Source organism: Rhinolophus sinicus, linkage group LG06 (genome assembly GCF_036562045.2).
Source record: "Rhinolophus sinicus isolate RSC01 linkage group LG06, ASM3656204v1, whole genome shotgun sequence".
Lineage (NCBI taxonomy): Eukaryota > Metazoa > Chordata > Mammalia > Chiroptera > Rhinolophidae > Rhinolophus > Rhinolophus sinicus.
The window spans coordinates 107,601,179-107,626,198 of NC_133756.1; the positions used below are offsets into that span (position 1 = coordinate 107,601,179).

Below are 25,020 nucleotides of genomic sequence, written 5' to 3' on the forward strand. Positions count from 1 at the left end.
TGAAACCCTCATATCTCTTCAAATCAGTAGCAGCAAAGAAAGATGCCTCCTGACACCACCATTTCTTTCTTCCTCCCTGTTCAAAGATTGTTTGCTCACAGGGAGTCACCTTTTGAAGACATAGAAGCCCATGTATTTAAAATAGCCAATGACATAATATATGAGTTATTTTTACCTCAACTCATTGTATACTTAGTAGCCACAGGGTAACTGTGATAGAGCTGAAAGGTATAGGACTCAGTTTTGTATCCGAAAGATTGGTACTTTTGGTTGAGAAGTAGAATTTAGACAGTTACTCAAAATTTTTACCAATTATAAATAAAACACTGTAGCATAATCCTTAAGCCACTGGACAGCTAACAAAACTTTAGAGTTAATATTATGAAAAAGGCGCTACAGTATAAAATGTCATTGGGAGTGAATATCGAATGGTATCATTTTATAATGTAAGTCCAAACAGATTGATGTCAGGTTTGTTCTTAGCATTCTGTAATGAGCATTTGTCTGATTATCTGGTAATCTGGTCACTTGAACCCAAAAGCTATAAAGTTTTCCAGCCATGTTAATTTCCACATAGCTAGCTATGTTGAACATGGAAAGTTGCAGGAGGCATTTATAACAGACCATCTGTCAATCCTATAAATCTTGGGAGGTGAAATCACAAGGAACAATGTGAAAACATGTGTACCTAAGACATGTATGTACCTATAGGTATGTCTACAGGAATTGACATAGTGGTGTTACTGCTCAACCAATGTCCTCAAATGGGAAAATTATTTCAGAAATGCTTCTCTGGAAATGTCCTTACAGATAAGAAAAATTTTACAAATATGCATGTTAATTTTCCCTCTTTACATCCTATGCCCATACTCAAAATAAGAATAACAGCTAAAAAAGGCTGAGAACTTGCAAGGTGCTAGTATCTCCCAGCATTTTTACATTGCACAAGGTGCTTTAGAAGCTATTTTTTGCTTTTTCTGTCTGACTTATTTCGCTCAGCATTACATTCTCAGGATCCATCCATGTTGTCACAAATGTTCCTATATCATCTTTTCTTACCGCCGAATAGTATCCCATTGTGTATATATACCACAACTTCTTTATCCATTCATCTATCGAAGGACATTTTGATTGTTTCCATGTCTTGGCCACCATAAACCAAGCTGCAATGAACATTGGAGCACACATGTCTTTATGGATAAATGTTTTCAGATTTTTTGGGTAGATACCCAGGAGAGGGATTGCTGGGTCATATGGTAATTCTATTTGTAATTTTTTGAGGAACCTCCAAACTGCCTTCCATAACGGCTGCACCAGTCTGCATTCGCACCAACAGTGTATAAGGGTTCCTTTTTCTCCACAGTCTCTCCAACACTTGTTACTATTTGCCTTGTTGATGATAGCCATTCTGACTGGAGTGAGGTGATATCTCATTGTGGTTTTTATTTGCATTTCTCTGATGATTAATGATGTTGAGCAATTTTTCATATGTCTATTTGCCATTTGTATGTCCTCTTTGGAGAAATGTCTCTCCAGGTCCTCTGCCCATTTTTCTATTGGGTTGTTTGTTTTTTTGTTGTTGAATTTCATGAGTTCCTTGTATATTTTGGATATTAGCCCCTTATCGGAGGCAGTGTTTGCAAAAATCTTCTCCCACTCCGTTGGTTGCCTCTTTATTTTGTCAATGGTTTCTTTTGCTGTGCAGAAGCTTTTAAGTTTCATATAGTCCCATTCGTTTATTTCAGCTTTTACTTCCATTGCCTTTGGAGTCAAATTCATAAAATGCTCTTTGAACCCAAGGTCCATAAGTTTAGTACCTATGTTTTCTTCTATGCAGTTTATTGTGTCAGGTCTTATGCTTAAGTCTTTGATCCATTTTGAATTAATTTTGGTACATGGTGACAGATAGCAGTCCAGTTCCATTCTTTTGCACGTGGTTATCCAATTCTACCAGCACCATTTATTGAAGAGGGTGTCTTTCCTCCATTGTATGTTTTTAGCTTCTTTGTCAAAAATTATCTGTCCATATTTATGTGGTTTTATTTCTGGGTTCTCAATTCTACTCCATTGGTCTATGTGTCTGTTTTTCTGCCAATACCATGCTGTTTTGATTATTGTAGCCCTGTAGTACAAGCTAAAGTCAGGGAGTGTGATACCTCCAGTATTGTTCTTTTTTCTTAAGATTGCTTTGGCTATTCGGGGTCTTTTGTGGTTCCAAAGAAATCTGATGATTTTTTATTCTATTTCTTTAAAAAATGCCATTGGGATTTTGATGGGGATTGCATTAAATCTGTATATTGCTTTGGGTAATATGGCCATTTTAACTATGTTGATTCATGTGATTTCACTGATATGTGGTATATAAACCAAAAACAACAAAAGAACAAGACAAACAAATGAGAAACAGAAACTCATAGATACAGTTTAGTTTAGTGGTTACTAGAGGGTAAGGGGGGTGGGGGGTGGTAGATGAGGGTAAGGGGGATCAAATATATGGTGATGGAAGGAGAACTGACTCTGGGTGGTGAACACACAATGGGATTTATAGATGATGTAATACAGAATTGTACACCTTAAATCTACGTAATTTTACTAACAATTGTCACCCCAATAAATAAATAAATAAAGAAGCTATTTTCATACTTATTTTAAATATCACTCCTGAAAGTATCTTTATACAATGAAATCAGCCATTGATACAGGGTGAAATAAGAAAAGTAAAGTCGGGCCCCATTCAAACTACCCCCACATTCCCTAAAGCTTTAGACAAGATTAAAGATTTACCAAATTTTTCACTTGGTTACAAAAGGAAAATTTTATTTTACTTGAATGGAAATGAAAACCTTTCTATCGTTTTTAGAAACTTAACAACACTACAGTTTAAACTTCTTGAAGTTATTTCAAAATTGTCTTTCAACCTGCTAAAGTCAAGTCACCTTCTCACATGGGATTATTATTTTATTTCAGGTGTAAGCTTGATTTTTTTTTTAATGGTCTCTGCAGAGAAAGTGAAACAGGTTTTTTATTGTTGTTATTAGTGTAATGTTACAGAAAATGCCACTGTCACTAATATGGTAGTAGATACATTGTTTGGGAATGAAATTTATTTCTTTTTCATAGCTGAAATTTTATATTCTTAGCTGAATAATTATTATATTCTTGTTCCCAAGGTATGAAATAATGAATTTCAAGGAAATGGGAAAAGATTATTTTGATTATATCAATGTCGGAAGCTGGGACAATGGAGAATTAAAAATGGATGATGATGAAGTATGGTCCAAGAAAAACACCATCATCAGATCTGTGTGTAGTGAACCATGTGAGAAAGGCCAAATAAAGGTAAAATGGAATCTATGTTTCTTTAATTTTCTTGTGAATTCAGAAGTGTTCATTATCTTTGGCTAGTGTTTTAAAAATTAGATACTTGTTTTATATTTTATATTGTAAGCCTCTAAATGTCAGAAATTGTATTTTTTACTTTTTTTTCATTAATTCTTTATGGCATTTTATATGATCCACAATAGTCTTAGTTCTTCCACTGATTGAACCAATTGATGAGTCATTTTTGCCCACACCCTTTCTTCTCAAGTAAGCCTTTAAAGACATGCTTCATGGGAATAAATAGTTCACAGCTGGACATCACATTAATTTGTAATTAACTTGACAAATATTTATTAAACTCTTACTAATGTAATTGTTTGTATCAATGGGGTAAAATAAGTAAGACATCTTTACTGTTAGAAGATTTATAGTCTAGATGAGGGAAAATATCATGGACACAACTAAGTAACATCATGCAAAATAGATGACTTCATTCAGAAACAAACAAACAACAAAAGGGAACTATATAAGTTCATACAAAAGAGAGGGAGAGATTTCTTGTGAATAAAATCTCAGACATTTGACCGTGAACAATGGGTATGATTTCAGAGAGAGATGTGGGAAAGTGATTACTAACAGTAACAGAAAAGGTACAGAAGTGGTCAATTAAAGACCGTTCTGGAATAGCAGTGAATAATCTAGGGTGTATTGTTCTAAATATTTATTATAAAAGAGAGAGTTGAAATGATAGATTGAAGCCATATTTGTGGAGAGTTTTGAATGTCATACTAAATTGGTTGAACTTAATTTTATTAACCAGGAGTCTGAGAATAATTTTGACCAAGATGTTGACATAAGCTAGGCTATAATAGGTGAAGATTCATGAGTAGATTAATGAAACATATGAGTAAATAACAAAAGAAAAGATTAGATAGCAGATTAAATATCTAAGATTAGATATTAGATTAAATAACAAAAAAGAAATTTGAAGGACACTGGTGACAAGGGCCCTGATATGTGGAAGAAAGAGTAAGACTCGAAAGGGGGCAGGGAAGATGTTTGATAGAAACATTACTGAGGTAGACTCAACCAGCCCTGGTTACCACTTGGATGTAGGATTGGAGAGGAGAAAGAAGTCCAAGACCATCAGCTGCAATTCTAAGTCTTATCAACTAGAAAGTACCACTGCCTGGAACAGAAAAGTGGAAATGGTTTTAGAGAAAAGGCATTATATTAGTTTGGAGGCCTGTTGGCTTTGAGATTATCCAGTGATGGAAAATATTGGTCTATAACAATGAGAGATAAGGCTGAAGAAACAGATTTAGGCATTAATTGAATAGAGCTGAAGATGAAACTCTATGAATAGATAAGATCACTGAACCTGAAAGTGTAGAGAGAAAATAAATGTGGACCGAGAAGAGAAACCATGAAGAAGATTTGCATGGAAGTGAAAAACAAACCGTAGAGAGTGTGCTACAACAGGTTCAGGAAAAAAACAGAGAACCAGAGAGCACAGTGTCATGTAAGATGCTGGTCAACAGAAGAATGAGGTCAAAGAAGAGAAGGACTGAGGGAAAGACATGAGAATTGAGGTTAGCCATTCTGGAAACAGAAGCCTGCCATATAGAATAGAACAGAATCCTCAGTAATTGAGCAATGAGAAATATATAGTAAAAAGGGGATAGTCTGGTAGTTTGACAATGAAAAGCTACTTTTAGGCTAAGGACGGTCTGGCCATATGTATAGGAAATAACCCAGTGAAAGAGGAGGAGGAAGATATAATAAATATTAAAAGGAGGTTAGCTTTTGGGGTGTAATGCCCTAGAGGAATAAAAAGCAATATCAAAATAATTAATTAATCAAATACTCACTGAAGTACTACAAGACCACATTCCAGGCAGTATATACATCTGGAGAAATTGCCCTTGGTCTTTTCCATCACCCTCACCTTTACTCTGTTTAGAACTGACGTGTTCATTTATTGGTGATTAAAAATGAAACTGAAATATTTCAGTATCAATTGTAAGGTCTTCCAAGGGTAGTTCTGAAGATTTGGTAAACATAAGACCAGAGGAAGAATGACAAGGTAAATGAAGGTAAACAAATGTATTGACATCTGCTAAATAGCCCAATGGCTTATGGAGTATCTGAAAAGTTTTGCATGTATTTGGTATGGTACACAGCAAGGGTTGGTAAGCTGTGGCCCATAGGCCTAAAGCAGGGGTGTCCAAACTGTGGCCCACAATCCATTTTTAATTGGCCCACAGAAAATTCCAAAAATATATTTTGTTTACTTAAATAAACCAGGTGAGGCAATACATACTTCACCTCGAGTGAGTGGCCCCCGGCTGTTTGTATATTTTACCGCATAGTGTCCTTGGTAAAAAACATTGAAAAAAGTTTGGACACCCCTGGCCTAAAGCAACCTGCTGTTTGTTTTTGTAAATAAAGTTTTATTGAAATACAGCCTTGCTCATTTGTTTACATATTGTCTATGGCTGCTTTCATACTATAGGAAACAGAATTGAATAGTTGAATTGCAATAGAGACTATATAGCCTACAAAGCCTTAAATATTTACTGTTTGGTCCTTTGCAGAAAGTTTGCTGACCCTTAATTGACAATGACAGTCGGTGTCTTGGCCAATCATCTTGCAGTTACACACTTCATGTGAAATTCTTTATGGACTCACTCAGAATGTCGAGTGTTCACAATTTCCAGTTCTTCCTGTAGAAACATTATTCTGTATAAATTACCACATGGGTGTTGTTTTGACCCTCCACAGCAATACAGTTTGAACTTATAATTTCAAAATATTGAATGGCTGATTTAAGAGATTTCTTTATAGCATACATTGATCTACACCCTTTTATATAGAGGACTTGAGAGCATCCACAGATTTGGTATCTGCAGAGAATCCTGGAGCCAGTTCCCTGCAGATACCAAGGGACAACTTAAGTTTTCTGGAAGTCAAAGTTACATGCAGATTTTGGACTGCATGGAGGGTTGGTACCCCTAATAACCGCATTGTTCAAAGGTCAGCTGTATATACTTTTCTACCCCATTCTACTAGGAATAACTTACATGATGGAAGAATTTGATTCCCTATTATAATATTTTAAATACTAGTTAATATGTAATAATGTTTATGTAGTTTTATTTTAATCCCAAATTCTAGTTTCCTAACCAGATTTCATTTTCACTCTATTGAATATACAGTTGATAACAATTGTTAACATGATTTAAGGTTGTCACTGAGCAACTTGATTAATGATATCAACATCTTATGGCATTGCTCAGATTTATTAACTTAGCATCTATGAAAGGACATTAGTCTAGCAAAGATTTAAGTATGTTACATGTTGTTATTCATAAAGAAGCACTACTACTTCCAGGGTGTTCAAAAAGAATGGGAATTACTATGAAAGAGGTTTTTCACTACCTCTTGTGTTCAAAATGAATGTGAAACAGAACATATATAACCAGTGGGGGTGGGGGGTAATAAAACAAATCAGTTGTGAATGAACAGAAGAAGATGCAAGTTATCACTATTGATTCAAAAGAAGACTATAATATTCGCATTAATCTCGGAAACAGGCATGAAACTTATTTTGGTAAAAAACTGAAATTCACACCAATATGAAGTAAACCATAGGAGGTCAACATATTTCTAGATTGAAAAATGCTACTGCTTTTGTTTGCCAGGCCCTGCTAAGAAAAGAGACTCCTTCAGTATTTGAAATGTGTCTTCTTGCATTACTAGTGATTATCCAATGATAGTTTTTCTAAGTGTGGTTGAAATTACCCTGAAAATGAAATTAATTTCTCTATATGAATATTTATACACATACTATTAATAAAGCAGTTGATATTTTTAGAGTATTCTACAATTTACACATCACTGCAGCATTTCATTTAACCCTCTGGAAACCCTATAAAGGTAGGCATATTTAAAAAGCAATGGTCTTGGTTTGAAGAAACAGGATCGGCTGGAGGACAGTTGAAGGCTGGACAGCTACTTAGTGGCTGTCAATAAGACCAGAACCCTGGTGCTTCTCGATTCCCAGGGCAAACTCTTTCCTCTACATCTTTCAAAATATCACGAACTCAATCTTTGTATAGACCAATAAGGCTCAGTGTTTGTGAACATGGGCCTTTAAGTCCAACGGATGCTGTTTGATCCCTCACTTACCCTTACATGGTATGTGAGCTCACTGTGCCTCCACGTTCCCCCCACTCCCTCCAAAATGAATAAAGTAAAACCAGCCGCCTTACACAGAGCTGTTCTAATGTTTCAATGAGATAACAGCATATGGTATGCACTAAGTAGCCAGTACATAGTCAACACTGTTATGAAGAACATTTTAACGTGATTGAGAGGTCTAATTAGCACTTTGCCTCATTTCTCTGGTTATTTAAGGAAAGGCCCTTTTGTCACCGTTCCCTACTTACATTGTTGCAGTGTCAAGATCTAGCACAAGGGGTAATTCAAAATATAAGAAAGAGGTACCACCTTACAATTGCATTTGGCTATCCGTATCTAGGTATTGTTTTTATCCAAGGTCATGAATACAGTAAGCATCTAAGACAAAGGATACAAAGTATAACCATTGCTGTGCCTGGTTATTGCTAGTTATTAATCACAGTTTTAATTATTTATAGGAATGTTTAATGAATGCTGTCTCTATTCCACAGAGGCTAGTCATGCACCAGTGTGGTGGAAAAAAAAAAAAAAAAGAAGAGCCATTTCTAAAGAATAACATCTGGGACACTTTCAACTGTTAGATTATTTCAATTATTTTCCATTGCCTTAAAAAAATCAAACAGATGAAGAGGTATATAATAGTCTCAGTGACCTTATCCACTTTTATCCCAGGCAAATCAAAGCTCTTAGAATAGAATGAACTGAGCTGAATTATTGAACCAGATTTTTAGTAGAAACAGAGACCAAGAGATGACCTCCAAAAAAACCTCAGCTTCTGCCTCTTCATTCAATACAAATTCCTAATTACTTTTGATCAATATGGATAGATATTTGAACTTCAGCTTTGTAGACATAGAATGTTTTTGCTAACAATTTTTCACTTTGTGTAGGGAAAGCAAGGTAAATCCAGAGAGCACCTGTTCTTAATTTGAGGGAAAAAGCTGTACATCTTCAGGAAAATTCAGTTACATACACACATATGTAGATGTATGTGTATTTATATATGTGCACAAACACAGGCACTTAATTAAATATAGGCATCTAAAGCTAATTATCCAAAAACTTGCATTTAATTTAATTCTTGACCTTATCACCAACTAATTTTATGATGTCGAAGTGGTCACTTAAACTCAGCCTGTTTCTTTAATTATATAATGAGAATATTAATACTTATACTGCCTATTTGATAACATTTGAAATAATTTATGTGAAAGCTCTTTTGGCTTTGCAAAGCAATACATTTGAATAAAAGATTTCTGGATTTTTATCTATGCAAAAAAAAAGTAATCAAAACTTTAAATATTTGCCTTAGGTGATCCGGAAGGGAGAAGTCAGCTGTTGTTGGACCTGTACACCATGTAAAGAGAATGAGTATGTCTTTGATGAATATACCTGCAAGGCGTGCCAACTGGGGTCCTGGCCCACTGATGACCTTACAGGTACATGTGTCACAATGTTAGCATAGGTAGTTCCTCAAAACTCAACTGAAAAAGACACAGACATGGGAGGAGTAGGTCACATCTCCAAGTATTACTCGTCTTGGTGGTCTTGTTTATGTGGCAGAGAGTTCCCTTAGGAACAGAAGCCTGCCCAACACCTGGCTAACTATGAAAATCTTTAGATCTGAGGGAGAAATTGGCCTATATTCCCATCCTCACACCAAACTGGATCAGAATCCGTAGGTTTTCTGCTGGGCATTTTCAACCCATCCTCAGGATATTCCCAGAATTTACTCTGCAGGGCCCCAGTTAACTATCAGTTGTGGCGGTGAGAGAAAGGTACTAGACAAGAAGAGACTAAAATATGTCCGTGATGTATCTAAGAGCAAAAATTGTAGTACAGAATTGGGTAGAAGTTGGTCTAAAACTCTTTGTTTCTCTTAGTGCCTTTCCTTAATCTAAACCAGGAACCTCCAGGTAATGAGTTTTCAAATAATGGCATTAGAGGGCAAGACTCATCTCTGCTCAGTTTTTGTTTGTTTTGTTCTGTTTCTGTGGGGGTTTTTTTTGTTTGTTTCTTTGTTTTTGTATTGTTTTGGTTTGAGTTTTTTAATCCAAAAATGTTAAGGGAAATTTTATTTTCTAGCTGTTTCTAATTTTTACAATCACAACCACTTTATAAGTCACATTTTAGATTCTAGTATCAGGGCTACTAATAATTCTCATCTACACACAATGACATTTTATTCTTCCATGTCCATACGTGTGTTTTCTTCTCTGCCTGGAAAGCATTTACTTCTCTTTCTTTATTTGAATAACTCCTACTCACCATTCCTTACTCTGTTCAGATGTCACCTTTTTGATGAAATCTTCTTTGATATACTTAGACTGATAAGTCCCCTATTTTTTATTTCTAAAGCATATTCTACTCCCCTCTTTACATCACTTTTCAAACTGGATTTTAGTGGCCTATATCCTTATCTGCCACTCCCACTGAATCATTAATTTCTCAAGGATATAACTGTATTTACCATTTTTGCATTCCCAGCATCTAACACAATCCCTTTTATAGAGTAGGCCCTCAGTAAAAGTGTATCAACCTGCAGTAAAATGATGGAGAGGGTTACAAACAAAGATCAAAGTAGGTATTAGGGCCATCCTATGAAGAAAGGCTTTAACTAAGGAATTTGGACTTTATCCTATAGATAGTGTTGGGCCTGTGAACACATTCAAGCAAAAGAATGAAATGATTCCTCTAGCTACATGCATACATGTGAGTGTGTATGTAGGGGTTGGGGGAGGAAGGGAAAGGGGTCATAAATACCAACCACGCAAAAGTCTCCAAATTGATATTGTGTGAAGTTGAACCTTTAATTGAGATCTGCAGCACTTTTCCAAAGAGCCTATAGCTGTTTGCAACCCTATCTCACTGACTCTGAGGCCAAGTTACAGATCACTTGGAGCCAGGAGACTGCTCTAATGGCTACAGAGACGCTTGGGGCTAGAATATTATAAGGCTTTTTTCTACCCACTTGACTTATAGTTAACCCCACTTCAGCCTACAACAGGACACCTTAGGTCACTGTTGGGTCAGTGCCCTCATTGTGATAACAGCAACTAACATATACATAGTGCTTCCTGTGTGCCAGGAACTGTCTGAAGCATCTTACAAATGTTAATTCATTTAATCCCAACACAACTCTGTAAGATTGTTAGCACAGTTGAGATCTGAGGCCACTTAGAATTATTTGAATAATTATTTACAAAAACAGCTAGGAGTGGCAATCAACTGACATTAATGTCTATCTATAAACTTGTATATATGTACATATTCGTAGAAAGATGTCTGAAATGAAGGTTATCTACTGTTAAGGGAAGATGTTTATGAGTGGTGGGATTGTGAGTTAATTTTTCATACACACATACATACATACACATACGTGTATATAAACATATATGCATATAATACTGAATTATATACTGTGAGAATGACTTTTCATCAATAAAGCCATTAAAATAAACTTTAAGCTAGCCGTATTCTTAATAGTCCTCATAAACTGGAAGGAACCAGGGAATTAGGAAAAGAGAAGGAGAGAATCTGGCACAAAAACCAGGAAGAAAAGGAAAAAAATTATACATGGAGGACAAGGCAGAACGTAGACAATGTCCATAATTCAACCTATTTTCATTGAAGGAAGCAAGTAGTTGTTCTTTATCTAACAACCATCAGGTATTTATGTTAGCAATGAATAGGACATTGCTATTCCTATTCATTGCTAACATACATACCTGATGGTTGTTAGACCATAGGAATTCATTGCTATTTATGTTACCAATGAATAGGACAAACAGGAGACCTGTCCTTAAAGAGATCATCATCCTCAATATTGACAAATAATGGTAAGATATTTAGTGTTAACAGCAGAGACCGGAATGGTGTAGGAGCCTGTATTAGTGGAAACTACTCAAATGAGGTTTAAAGCTGCCTCCTCACTGAATTGCTTACATGCGAGAATTAAAGATGGGAGGTGAGCAAACTGAAATGAAAAAGAAGAGTGTTTTGGATGTAGACTACAGGAACTGAGAGTGTGTGTGATGGGGAGGGGTGGGGATTGAGAGAGGCAAGCTAGGCCAAAGCCAACTCTTAGAGGGCTTTGTAAGCCATGATAAATAATTTAAAGTTCATTCTACGGGAAATTAAAATCATTTGTTTATTCATTCAGTCATCTAATTATTCATTCAACAAATATAGATCTAAGTGCTGAAAATATTTCTATGACCAAAACATAAAATTATCTGTCCCTATGATGTTTACATTCTACTGGAGAAAATAGTTTTAAATGAAGCAATTATTATCTCCAGAAATATCCAAAAATTGAATAAGAAAGGAAGTGCAATCAAAGTGGGCCACATTATGTACATAGTCACAATGTAAAGAGTAGATCTTGTTTAAAAACATGAACAGGGAGGATACTGATTTCAGAATAGTGGTTTCATCTGGGAAAAGAGAAGGAAAGAAGTCAGATGGGAGTTACAAAAATGATTTCAATTATATCTGTAAATTCTGTGTGTGTGTGTGTGTGTAATTTGAAACAAATGACAAAATATCAACATTTCTTAAATCTGAATTGTATGTTTATTTTAAACTTCCCTACTTGGTTGAAATTTTTATATTTAAAATACTTCATACTATTTGAGCTACTTAAATATTGAATGCTGAAAGAAAATGTGAAAATAAAGGCTAAATTGGGGATTTTAAAAGAAGGATAAAAGAAAATGATAGTAAGGATATTTTGCAAATCACAGTGTGAATCTATTTGTGGTTTGGACAGTGATGATGCAGTGGGAATAAAGAGCAATGAAAAAATATGCTTAGGAAATAAAATCAATAGTAGGAGGTTAATCGTTTCCCTGAGAGAGGAAGGAACTACAGTGTGGTCTGGCTTGAGAGAGAAGGGAGGAAAAATAGTGGAAGGCAGCAATTTGGGCTAGGCACTCAGAGAATTCCCTAAAAGCTTCTGCTAAGACAATTTTTTCACTGCACACTGCTCCTCACCAGGTACAGGCAAATTGTCCTAGAAAGAATCTTTAATTTGTTTTCTCTCAAACAATTGAGGATGACATATAAGTAACAAATCTTGAGCTTCCCATTCCAAACATAGCCAAAGACATGGAAACACTTCCAGGTGGGTTTGCCAACTATGGCAACCTTCCAACAAAACCAAGTGAAAAAGAAAAAGCAAAAATCATGTGGCTTTCCAAAAGTAACTCTATGGAATGTAGTCAATAATATTGTGATAAGTTTGTACAGTGACAGATGATTACTAAAATTAGTGAGTCAATCACATTGTAAGGTATAAAAATGTCAAATCACTATATTGTGGAACTGATAGAAGTTACATAAGATTGTATGCCAACTATACTTAAAAAAGGAAAATCTGATAAATAATTTAATGTTTAAAAAAGTAATTTGGTGGGAAGCTTTGTGATGGGAAGTTAGAATGTTTTCCTGCTTTTTCACTCATAAAGAAATGTATCTTATTTATTTTAAGTGCAAAGCTGTAAAATGGAATGAAGGCTGTGTGTATCAACATTTTAATGTCAATAGAAACATTCTCTAGGAAGTTCCTTTGGTTCCCTGAGTTACTTAATTGCTTCGGAGGTTGGAACCTTTGCATCTTCCTTTAAGGGGGAAAAAGAGAACAGAGTCAAACAAAAGGCAGTTGGTGGGAACCTAGGAGGAAGTGGAGGATGAGCTCCAAGGGGGCGTAACCTCTGACAAGTTGTATAACTCCAGCATTTCAGTTACTCTGTTCTTTCAAATGGTTTCTTCATTTGTGTTGCTCAATTGTTCCACTTATCCTGGAATTTTTTTCTTTTTTTTTAACCTTTTAACAAATAAGTACATTAAACGAAAACATGAGAGGATTGCTTTTTATTACCAATAATTGTAATTATGGTAAGCATTATCCTTTTGAATCCAATGAGGTAAATATTATAATTTTACACTTGAATTAATTAAGAACCAGGAAGATTCTACATGCTACTCAAGATCACAAAACTAGTATAAAATCAAGCCCGGGTACTGTGATTACACTATTTTATGCTACCTGCCTTTCTTCACAGTCACCTTATGAATCCCCCTCATATTTTCAGAAAATTACAGAAAGAGAAAAAATTCAGCTTTTGAGCCGGTCACATGTTACTTATCACCAGGGTACTCTGATATCTTTCATTTCAAACATGCTTAAATGTACTACCTATTTGATTAGTACAATTCAATTTAGAAGAAAAAATTGTAAAAAAAAAAAAAAAATCCTTGGTGTTTATTAAATATTATGTTTCTGTTCTTTAGGGGAGTTTAGATGAGAAATGTGCTTATTTTTATGATTATAATTTAATAAATAATTCCTGTTAATATTAAAAATGGAACAGGTTTTCAGAAGGGTAATCTCTAATTTCTTGCCTTCTAGGTTAGGCAATAATTTGAATAGGAATATATACGACACAGTTGGTCATTAATTCCTTCATTCATTCATTTTGCAAAAGTTCTTTTATCAAGTTTCTATAACTGTTTTCAACACTGTTCTTGGTTCTAGTGAAATAGAGATATAAAAGGAAGATGTCTGACGTATGTGGAATCAAACACCCATAATAGAAGAGAGCTGACTTAAATAAGCTACTGCATTAAAGTATAACATATGATATATACAATAATTGAACCATATGTCAGGTGCAGTGGTGGCACAAAGGATGGAAGTCCTCATTAACAAAGAATTCCAACTAGATACAAACACAGCACGGGTGCCGAATGCAGCAGAGTGATCATGGAACCACAGTTCCCACTTTCAACTATCTCAGAGCCTGAACAGACACAAATACAAATAAAGAGGTTATTTCAATATGTTAAGTATGCCCAGTATATAGTAAAAACTGATTTAATGTTTGTCTAATGAAAGAATAAAAGAGAGATGGGAAGTCAGAGAAAGAATAAAGGAACTAATGGAAAAACAAAAGGAAGAAAGGAAAGAAAGTACTAGGATGAGAGTAAGCATCTATCACGATAGGAACATTAAGGAAAGACTATTAATGAGGTCTTGGAAATTGAGGGGTACCTTCTGAGAGGAAATGGAATCAATGCATGTGAAAATGAGAAGTTAATCAAGTAAAAAGGAGATAAATTTTCAAGCAGGAAAAACAGAACCTAAGGGTGATACTACATGTCCTAACTAAGAAATGTGTATTTGTTCCAGTATCACTAAGCTGTTCATAGGCAAGTGAATCATATTTCACATTCCCCTTTCTATCAAAGTCTATATTATGGGAACTATCCTTTTCTAAAGAACAAACATCATAATGGTTACCAGCTGTAAAAGAAAGTGACTACCTTGACTAATGATAGAATTCCCAGGTCCCTAAGCACTTCCTAGATTTTCCTTGTTAAATTTGCTACATAAACACTCACCGATACTATCTAGGGAAGGTGAATTTTTGAAAAATGTAGAGCATATCTCTAACAATCCATCTGTATAATCTTCCAATAGCATAGTGGTTTAAATCAAAAGGCTACGGAATCAGACATATCTATGTTGAAATCCATTTTCCACCAATGACTCATTGTGAGAATTTAAGCAAATTGATTTCCTTCTCTGAGCTTCAATTTCCTTTTCCATAAAATGGAGGTAATAGTAGTAACTAATTCATAGATTTATTGGGGAGATTAAATAGCATACAAATAGTTTAACACCTCTTAATAGTTCAATTATATTAACTGTTATCTCTCTAGTGTTAAAAAAATGTTTTAAAAATAGCGATGAGAAGTAAGCACAGAGATGGATAAATTGACTTAAGAATGAATAAGAAAATGAAAAAAAGAGAAGTTCCAACCTCTCTCTATTAAATGTCTTTCATATTTGAAAGTAAGATCCTTTAAGTCATTGACCATCTGGCCAAGTGAATGGCACAGAGTGATAAATTTATATTTGTTAAACTAAACTCACTATTATATACATCTCTTTTAAATTCACTTAGATTATCTTTTTGGGACTTCTGAGTCTAAATGAATGGATTACACAGGTTAATGGTGACCTGGAAATTCCATAAAGGTAGTCATGAGCCATAACAATACTAAAAGGCATCTGCCATTTTCCATTTTAAGTCACTCTCCCTTGTCAAAAAAAAAAAAAGAAGAAAGAAAAAGGTTTTCTGGTTTCATTGATGACTTCATTACCCACTTTTGATATTTTTTCTCACATACAAGAGGACAAAAATATATACTTTTTACCCTTCTCAGAAGGGATCTAGCATCTATTGTCTCCAATATTTAAATTTATATTCAACTATTTGTTGGGTAGTATTTGAAATAAAATTAAACATAGAGTTTTGTAGTGTAGGGCTCTATCTTGATCCTCTTTTCTATCTACATTTGCTTCATTGGAGATCTTAACCAGTCTCATATTATTAAACAACATCTATGTACTGAAAAATTCTGAATTTAAATATATAACCTAGACTCCTCATCTGATCTCCAGACTTGAATATCTAACTGCCTACTTGACATATTTTTTGAATATCTATATAATAGATATCTCGAGTCTTACTTTCCAAAGCTGAAATCCAGGTCTTTACCCTCCTGATCCCCAAGGCTGCCCTATCTTTATTTAGTATTCTACATTTTACCCAATGGCAAACCCATTCTTTCATTAGCTCAGGCCAATAACTTTGGGCTCATCTTTTGACTTCTGTGATATCCTTAGTCAATTAGTAATAAAACTCTATTGACACTTCCTCAAATACAGAATTCTACCACTGTCTCCATGGTAAGATCCCTGCTCTTAGCAATCATCACAAATCACCTCCCAACTAGCCTTCCCCTGCCTCTACTTACTTCTCAAGACACCAGGCAGAGATACCTTTTTTAAAAGTAAGCCCATTGTTGTAGATTAAATGACCATATAGGCATGGATTTATTTCTGGGCTCTCTATTCTGTTCCATTGATCTGTGTCTGTTTTCATGCCAGTATCATGCTGTTTTGATTACTGTAGCCTTGTAGTATAATTTGATGTCAGGTATCATTATACCTCCCACTTTGTTCTTATTTCTCAAGATTGCTGAGGTTATCTGGGGTCTTTTATGGTTCCATATAAATTTTGTTCTATTATATGTTCTATTTCTGTGGAAAATGTCCTTGGTAGTTTGATAGGAATTGCGTTGAATCTGTATATTGCCTTAGGCAGTATGGACATTTTAACTATATTAATTCTTCCTACCCATCAGCATGGTATGTGTTTCCATCTATGTGTATCTTCTTTAATTTCTCTCTTCAGTGTCTTATAATTTTCTGAGTACAGATCTTTTACTTCTTTGGTTAAATTTATTCCCAGGTATTTTATAGTCTTTGAAGCAATTGTAAATGGGTTTGTTTTCTTAATTTCTCCTTCTGATATTTTATTATTGATACGTACAAATGCAACTGATTTCTAAATATTAATTTTGTATCCTGCTACTTTACTAAATTCATTTATCAGTTCTAATAGAGGGAGGGGGGATGGGGATAAGTGGGAAGATGAAGGGATTAGAAAGCACAGTCGGTAACCACAAGATTGCCATGGGGATACAAAAGTCAATTTGGGGAATGTAATCAATAATGTTGTAAAGATTTTGTAGGATATCTGATGGACACTTGTCTCGTTAGGGAGACCGCCTTAGGGATGATGTAGATGCCTGATCACTGCTCACTGCACTGTACACCTGAAGCTGAAGCTGAATAATAATGAATCTCAATTACAATTTTATATATATATGTGTATATATATATATATTTACAAGAAGCAGAGTACAGCATTAGGAATAGAGACAGTGGAAATTTAATGGCTGTGTGCGATGTCAGAGGGGTAATGGATGGGGGTAGGGGGGTTGTTCACTGTGTGAGGGATATAAATGACAAATTTCTAACTATTACATTGTTTTGTGCACCTGAACCTAATAAAAAAATGTTTAAAGAAAATAAAAATAAAATAGGGAAAAAAAAAAAAGTAAACCCAATCATGTTTACCCTATTGTCTGAGAACCTGCAATGATTCCCTGTTTTATTTAAAGTCGAAGTCCTTACAAATTCATGTTCTCTATTATTTGGCTCCTTGTTATATTTTTGGACTACTTTCCCCTTCTCTTCATCTTCCCTTACCCCAACACATAGGTCCTTTAGTTCTTCTTTTAAAACATCTAGAAGTCTCTTCTCCTAGGGTCATTGCGTTAGCTGTTCTCTGCCTAGAATGTTCCACCCCAGATACCCTGGGGCTCTTATCCTTCCCTCCTTCAAGTCCTTGCTCAAATGTCTACCCTGAATATTACAAATTGTCCCCCCTTACCATTACCCTCTTCTGTCTCTTATTTTCTCCCTTCGATATATAACCTTTTATTCTATTATATTTTTGTGTATTAATTTATTTTTGTTGAGCATATCTTGTCAGTCTCCCCAGTCAAAATATAAGCTAAAGGGTAATGTTTGTTTGATTGCTTTTTTTTTTGGGGGGGGTGATGAGGTGTGGCCCGTTTTGTTCACTTGAAAATATCAAGATTCTAGAACACAATAGGCACTCAATAAAGATTTGCTGAGGAAATAAATTACAGAACGGAAGAAATGAAACAAATCCCCTTATATTGAGTGCCTATCACTCATTATAATAGGAACTTTGTGTTCTGCCAGCTAATCCTCCTTTTACCCCAAAGCCTTTGGAATTATTATCTCCATTTTATAGAAAACTGAGGTTGAAAATGTAAAATATCTGTGCTGTGTTCATACAGTACATAGCATAGTAAGGCTCAAGCCTTACTGTAAAAGTCTTTCTGTAAAACTAATGTTTTGATTTCCTTAACACAATGCTGCAGATAACACGGAAATGGCCATGAATCACTGGATTCTTTTTGAAAAGATCTCTAAAATGCTATGAAAAAAAATTGTGCAATGGTCCTTTATAAACAGTGAGCTCAATGGAGTTGTTTCAGTTAATGCTGAGAAGAACACTGATTTTTTTAAAATGAAATGCCAGAGCTCATACACTGAAATATTGTAAAATGCCGTCTTACTCTTCCAATTTCTCAATTCTCATTAACTTACAAATTTGTTTATCCCACCAGATGAGTCAAAAAGATGGTATATTTATAAATGTAACAGCATTTGCTTCAGGAAAAAAAAAATGTTAAAAGTCCCTCTTTCAGTGGAACTTTTCAAAACAGGCCCTCAAAGACAGTCGAAACCAATTTTTCTCTTGCCAGAAATTATGCAATGAAAAATGCATACTGTGTTGTTCTTCACAATGATAAATTTATGGCATTGCTAAAAACAATGTCATCGTGGTCAAAAACCATTCTGATATAACCAGACCGAAGAAAATAAAGTAGTTTCATTGATTGCAGTTTTTGATAAATATAGCTGACCCAAAATAAATTATCACGTTTCTCCCCAAGAACATAAAACATTATAACACCGTGCTTACCACTACATTCTCTAACCCACTTGGAAAATGCTTCATAAAGCATTGATATATCATAAGACTAATATGAAACAGATAAATATCTTCTATCTTGCCACCTCTTAAAAATCACATTAAATCGAGTGAAACATTCAGAGAGCATATGTGCTGCCTTGTACTTACAAACAATTTAAGATAATATAATACCATTTACTTGGGGCTGTGTATATATAAACAGTCTAAAAAAGATAAAATAGGCCTGGCTTTTCCCCAGAAGTACATAGAACAATCTAATAAAATACATAGGCAATTTAGCAGATGTTGAGTCACTACTGTTTTATGTATGCACTTCTCTTTTTCCTCTTTTTATCACTTCACAATTATCATGCCACCGTTTAAGTCACATGCTATTTTATGTGGTCCTCACACTAATACTTGAGATGTAGGTAGGAAGGTATTATGACCTTCCCTCCTAAAGCTTTAACTGATTTCCCATCTGAATTCTCAGCAGTAATTCCTGGTGATGTTATAATTCTCTTTATGACACTATATTACTATGCTGTAGAGGTTTTATGCCTCCACACATCTGATTTCTGCATTTGGGCTATTTCTTTTACATTTCTTCTCTCTCCACCTTCATATTTGTACTCCCCCTCCTATGGTTCCTTTCACTTCAGATACTCTTCAGTTCCCTTAACTAAAAAAGCATGAAAGAATGGTGCCTGCCTCATAAAATGCAGTGGGTGTTAAAGAAGGTAATGAGTGTCTAGAGCTCAGCACAGGTATTGTCTGGCTGAGCCCCCAGAGCCTGAGCGTTGGACCAGTACACTATTTTAAAGGAATATATATTGCCTTTGTATCATGGTGTGGACCCAGGGCCTTGAGTGGAGTAGGTGCTCAATCATGTGAATTTAACTAAGAAGCTCTAGCTGTACCAGGTGAACAATTTTTAACATCTGTAATGAGTAGGATGAGGCATCAATCTTTCCCCTTGTGTACGTTTCTCACATGTGTGGGGTGTGTTCCCATATTTTCTTTTTATAATAAACATGAGCATCTTAGTTACTTAAATACATACCAGTAGCTCAACTGAGGAATACCTACAATATTATGATGTATAAAATTCAGGAATGAATAGGCTTGGGAAGAGGTAAAATCCATGGCAGAGTATAATGTGATTTTGCAACCAGCCCTAGGATAGGTATGTCTCTCAAAGGGAAAAAAAAAAGTCAAGTGTGTAAAACAGTCTATGAGAACACAGAAGAAATACTGTGGGGCCTAGAAAGTGGCTGCAAAAACTGAACCATAAAATCAAAAAGCTATTGAACATTTGCATGGAAGACCAGCCACGAGACGAAATGCTTTTCACTATGCAGATTATTTGCAGAAAAACCACAATTTTATGAGTCTGACTAAAACCAGAGAAAAGGGACCCTGAAAAGAGTCTGGCAAGCCAGGAAATTAACAAAAATAAATAAAAGTGAATTGTCACTCATTGTAGCTCATATTGTATATGTAAAATTCCATTGATAGTCTATTGGTTTTAAAGTGATGACTTTAATGTTTTATTCTAGTAAAATACAAAGATAGTTTTAAGCATTTTATAGACTTAGTCCCGAGAAATTGCTTCACTGTCAGGTCAGGTAATCAGTCTTTAATTTTTTATATGTGCATTTTTCTACAAGGATTTCTCCAGATTAAAGCCCTCATTATAGGAAGAGAATTCTGTATTATTTCCATTTTGTGTACAGAAAAATTGAACCACAAATAGATAAAGCAAAAGTCTCATATTCACAGGAAATATTTGTGTGCAAGCTGAAAATGAAGCGCATATTCTCCTGATTCCTCAATTGTCTTCTTCTTCCTTAATGAAATCATTCATTCATTCAACCTGCTTAACTGCCTGTTGTATGCCAGTAATGTGCTTGGTACTAAAAACCAGCAGAAAACAAAGAAACAGTCTCCTTCTCTCAGACTGCTCACAGCCCACCACATGAACCACAGAAGCAAACCCACTATGAGCATAACAATTGTGTTATCATATGTATATACATATATATAATAAGGTATACGTTATAAGATTATATTATAATATATTATATATATATATATATCATGCAAGCGCTGTGATAGGCACAGGTCCAGGGAGCCATGTGACCAGACTATATAGGAGGAACCTGACATTCAGCCTCAGGGAATCAGGAAAGCCATTCTCAAAGAGGATCTGGAAAATGAAAGAGTAGGAGTTAGCTAAGGAACAGAACAGGTAAAAACGAAGCTAAGTATTCCAGTCTACACATTTTAGTATTGGATGGTGCAAACGTAATTGTGGTTTGAAAGGTTAAAAATAATTGCAAAAACCACGATTACATTTGCACCAACCTAATATTTAAATTCATATGCTGTGTTTTACCTCTCTTGTTCATCTGCAGTATGACCGGAAGTGCTGTTTTTCAATGCTGTTCCCTACAAATGTGCATCTGTAACAATCCTTCCCCTTAGCACTCTGCAATACTATTAAATCATTCTTTATGTCTTAGTTATGAAGTACATCTTTGCATACCATTTCAAATTCCCCTATAAAATGTAACCAATAGCAAAGAACAAAACTAAACAACAATAAAAAAATATATGTATAGCTCTGAGTTGGCTAAATTCTCTGAGGGAATTTTATTTAGGGAATTGAAACAAAAATATGTAATAAACCTTGAGGGGCGGGAACCAGTCTGAGTCCAGTGATAAACGGATGTCTGTGAGTCCCCTCAGTGGCAATGTTGGAAACGACCCACAGTCAGTCCTTGTTCTTTTGTGCTGTGGGTATTTTGTGTCCATTCAGAAAATTTTCTATACTTGAGAACTGCAGGGACACAAAACCAACAATTTACCAATCATTGTATCTGACCAACAACCTTCAGGGCATACAGGCCAGAATGAGAATGTTGCTGAAGAGTTTGAACAGATGAGATTTTCAAAAGGGAACATGGATTTATGTCAGGACAACAAATATCAAATACTTACACTACCACTCGCCCCGCCTGGACCATGGCAGACAATGTTAATTACTCGTGATTCTCTTTCCTACTAAGCAGCCTGAGGTCCGCTTTCAGAGGGGCACTTGATCAGTTTGCCTCCCCCGATGTAGTATCAATCAATCAAGCACGCAAGCAATCAAAACTCCCACAGGGTTTTAAGCTCATCCCCAACATGTTAGCATATTAAACCTCATATCGCCCCTCTGTAAAATAGAATTAATGACTCCTACCTAATTTGTTTATCATGAAGATTACCTAACATATCTAGGATAGCCCTGGACACATAGTCGGCACTCAGTAAATATTAGTTTACTCCTTTTTGAAAATGCTGGCATAGACCAGAACACAGCAGCTTCCAATTGAGGCAGTTCCTGATAAAACTTACCTAACATTTGGACAGACACTCAATTTTTATTTGAAGGAATGATCATGGTATGTTCTCATGCTAAGGTAATGGTAAAAAATCAATCAACTCTACAATATGCCTTCCCTTCAGAGGACTTGGGACTTTTTTTTAATTTATTGGCCTAAGGTACAAAATGTGGCAATTAACAGCCTTTTTGGGAACAGTGAACCTGAACTTTATAGTTAGATGGCACTTGTTAAAAAAATAACTTCTAGTTACTACCTTCTTCTTTCCTCTAGAGAAACTTCCCAGATTCAATGAATGATTCAGAATTAGATTAACCAGCCATTCATAAAACATTTATCAATTCCTAGTCAGTACCAGAAATATTTCTAATGTGAACATGGCACACCCCTAGGCAGAAGTAAGCCTTCGAGGTCTTATTTAGATGTGCCGTCTCTTGGTTACCAGAATCTTAACTAAAATTTAGATGTAATGCACTGATTTAGCCCTCTGTCTATAACAGTACATAACAGTTCTGTAACATGAGACTTCGTAAAGGCAACAAAAAGTTTTGTTGAGAATGACTTGATCCATATACCAGATGAATATTGTATACTTTAGTTATATAATAAATATATTAATTTGTAAATTGCTTATGCTAACCATATGAGTGAGACACTGGCTCAGTACTAGGGATCCATTTGTGAGCGAAAGAGACAAAGTTCTTAAAATCAGGATGCTTAGAGTCAAACAGGGATGACAGACCTTAACAATATAATTTCAGCCTCTCTCTCTCTCTCTCTCTCTCTCTCTCTCTCTCTCTCTCTCTCTCACACACACACACACACACACACACACACACACCACTTCCAATTCTTCTGAACTATGGAAGTGATTAAAAACTTTAGCTTAGGCTAAGTGAAGAGAAAATATTAAAGGATCAGGGATATGGATAATGCAGAAAAAATTCTGAGTCTGCATTCCTCTGATATCTCTGACCCACATCCTAGAGACCCAAATCCAGAGGGTAAAGAGAGGAGGAAAGGCATTCAAGTGGCCTGTGGGTGGAACAGACTGAAAGCAAGCATGATGCTCTTAGTCACCAGTCAGCTCCTTGTACTCTGGGCACAACTATTGCTCATGTGTCAAAGGATAGTCCCACAACAGCCCCATCTCGGTTTTGTATACCTGAAGTGGCCTAATCGGAAGCTGAGGACACATGATTCTCAACAGCAACTTCTTTTCCACCAAAAATATACCAGGAATAATGGAGCTTGTAAGGAGTTCCGGCCCAGCCTGTCTTATGGAATATCAGACATCTGTCCCAGGATCTTTAACTTCCCATTCCTTCTGTCTGAACAGCACTTGGAACCAGGTTTGAAAATGCAATAGTCTGTGACTATTAACTACAGGAATATTAACCCTGTAAGACTAATGCCCAAACAGTAAGCATGGGTACTGGTTACTGCTGAGCAGTCACATAATTTTCAGGTGTTCAGGTCATCAGTAGAACATCCATTCTCCCATTAGATATGTCAGAAGCACATTGATAGAGTCACAGAATGAATGTGGATAACACAGTTTTGGCAGCTCACTGACCCTTTAAAAAAACATTATATTTTCAATATATATTTTACTTCAACAAATGAAAGGATGGATTATATTAGAGAACCACAGAATATGGGTCAAGTGTGAAAGGAGAGAAAAGTGAGAAATGGATAGCTACCTAAATAGATGTTATCAAAAAACAGGCTGTGTTTTTCTAATCTACGGCTCATCTGTATTTCTAGAAAGCAATGGGATGATGTACATCTTCTGAAAAAACCGATATGCTTGCTAGGAGGGAACTTCACTGACAGGATCAAGATCTTTCATCTAAAATATAATGTACTAATTTGATTAAATTTATAATAAAACTGTAAATATATATATACCATGCATTCTTAATTAACTTCTACATGCCCTTTTGGGATATAGTAACTTACTGTGCTTCCACTAACTTACCATTGACAAAGGATGAAATGGGGATAGAGAAAAGAAAACCATTAAATGGAGAAAATGCTCACAAATTCACAGAAGAAGAGAATTAGGAAGAATAACAGGGCATTAAGATGATTATTAACCAATAATACTAACATAGTAGGGGTAGTAATCAATGAGAATTTGAATTTTTATTATAATAGGGTTAGCATTATCTCAAGATACTGAGATTGGGTGGAACATTTTCCATGGGAGAAATACAGCAATGGAAGGATACTATCCCTTGTTCAAAATAAATAGATCTAATAATAGTAATGAGGTGTGGGGGGAATATAAGAGAATTATATACCACCAGAGAGATACCTGTAAACTTGAAGATCAAAGCTTTGTGCAAATTCTTTGGGTAAGGGTTTCAAAGAAATAAAGAAGAAGAAAGAAAGAACGAAAAAAGAAAAACTGAAGTAATATTGTTAGATGGGGATATGGTAGGCCATGCAGTCAAACACTTTCCTTTGCCTTCTGACACACTTCCTTCCTTCTAGCTGCTCTATTTTAGGTCTTCCCTGACATACCTTCTTCCTCTACCATTCCTTAATGTTGGTGTTACACCAGACCTCAAGGCTCTGCTCTCATCTGCATCTATGAATTTCCTCACTGATTGCATTCATTCCGTGTCTCTTATTTCCTTCTGTAAATAGATGGTTCCTAAAGCTATAACTTC

At 35.4% G+C, this 25,020-nt stretch overlaps 1 protein-coding gene across 6 annotated transcripts in view; it reads left to right on the top strand.

The window, feature by feature from the left end:
- Positions 1–25,020, top strand: part of GRM5 (glutamate metabotropic receptor 5) — a 456,294-nt gene that overhangs the window by 366,706 nt on the left and 64,568 nt on the right. For all 6 annotated transcript variants that reach the window (XR_012497441.1, XR_012497444.1, XR_012497443.1 and 3 more), the window contains exons 6-7: positions 3,171–3,339; positions 8,837–8,963. Coding sequence is in view for 2 of the 6 variants with exons in the window: in XM_074335624.1 (XP_074191725.1) it covers positions 3,171–3,339; positions 8,837–8,963 (296 nt within the window). In the remaining 4 variants the exon portion in view is untranslated. The remainder of the gene's footprint in view (positions 1–3,170; positions 3,340–8,836; positions 8,964–25,020) is intronic.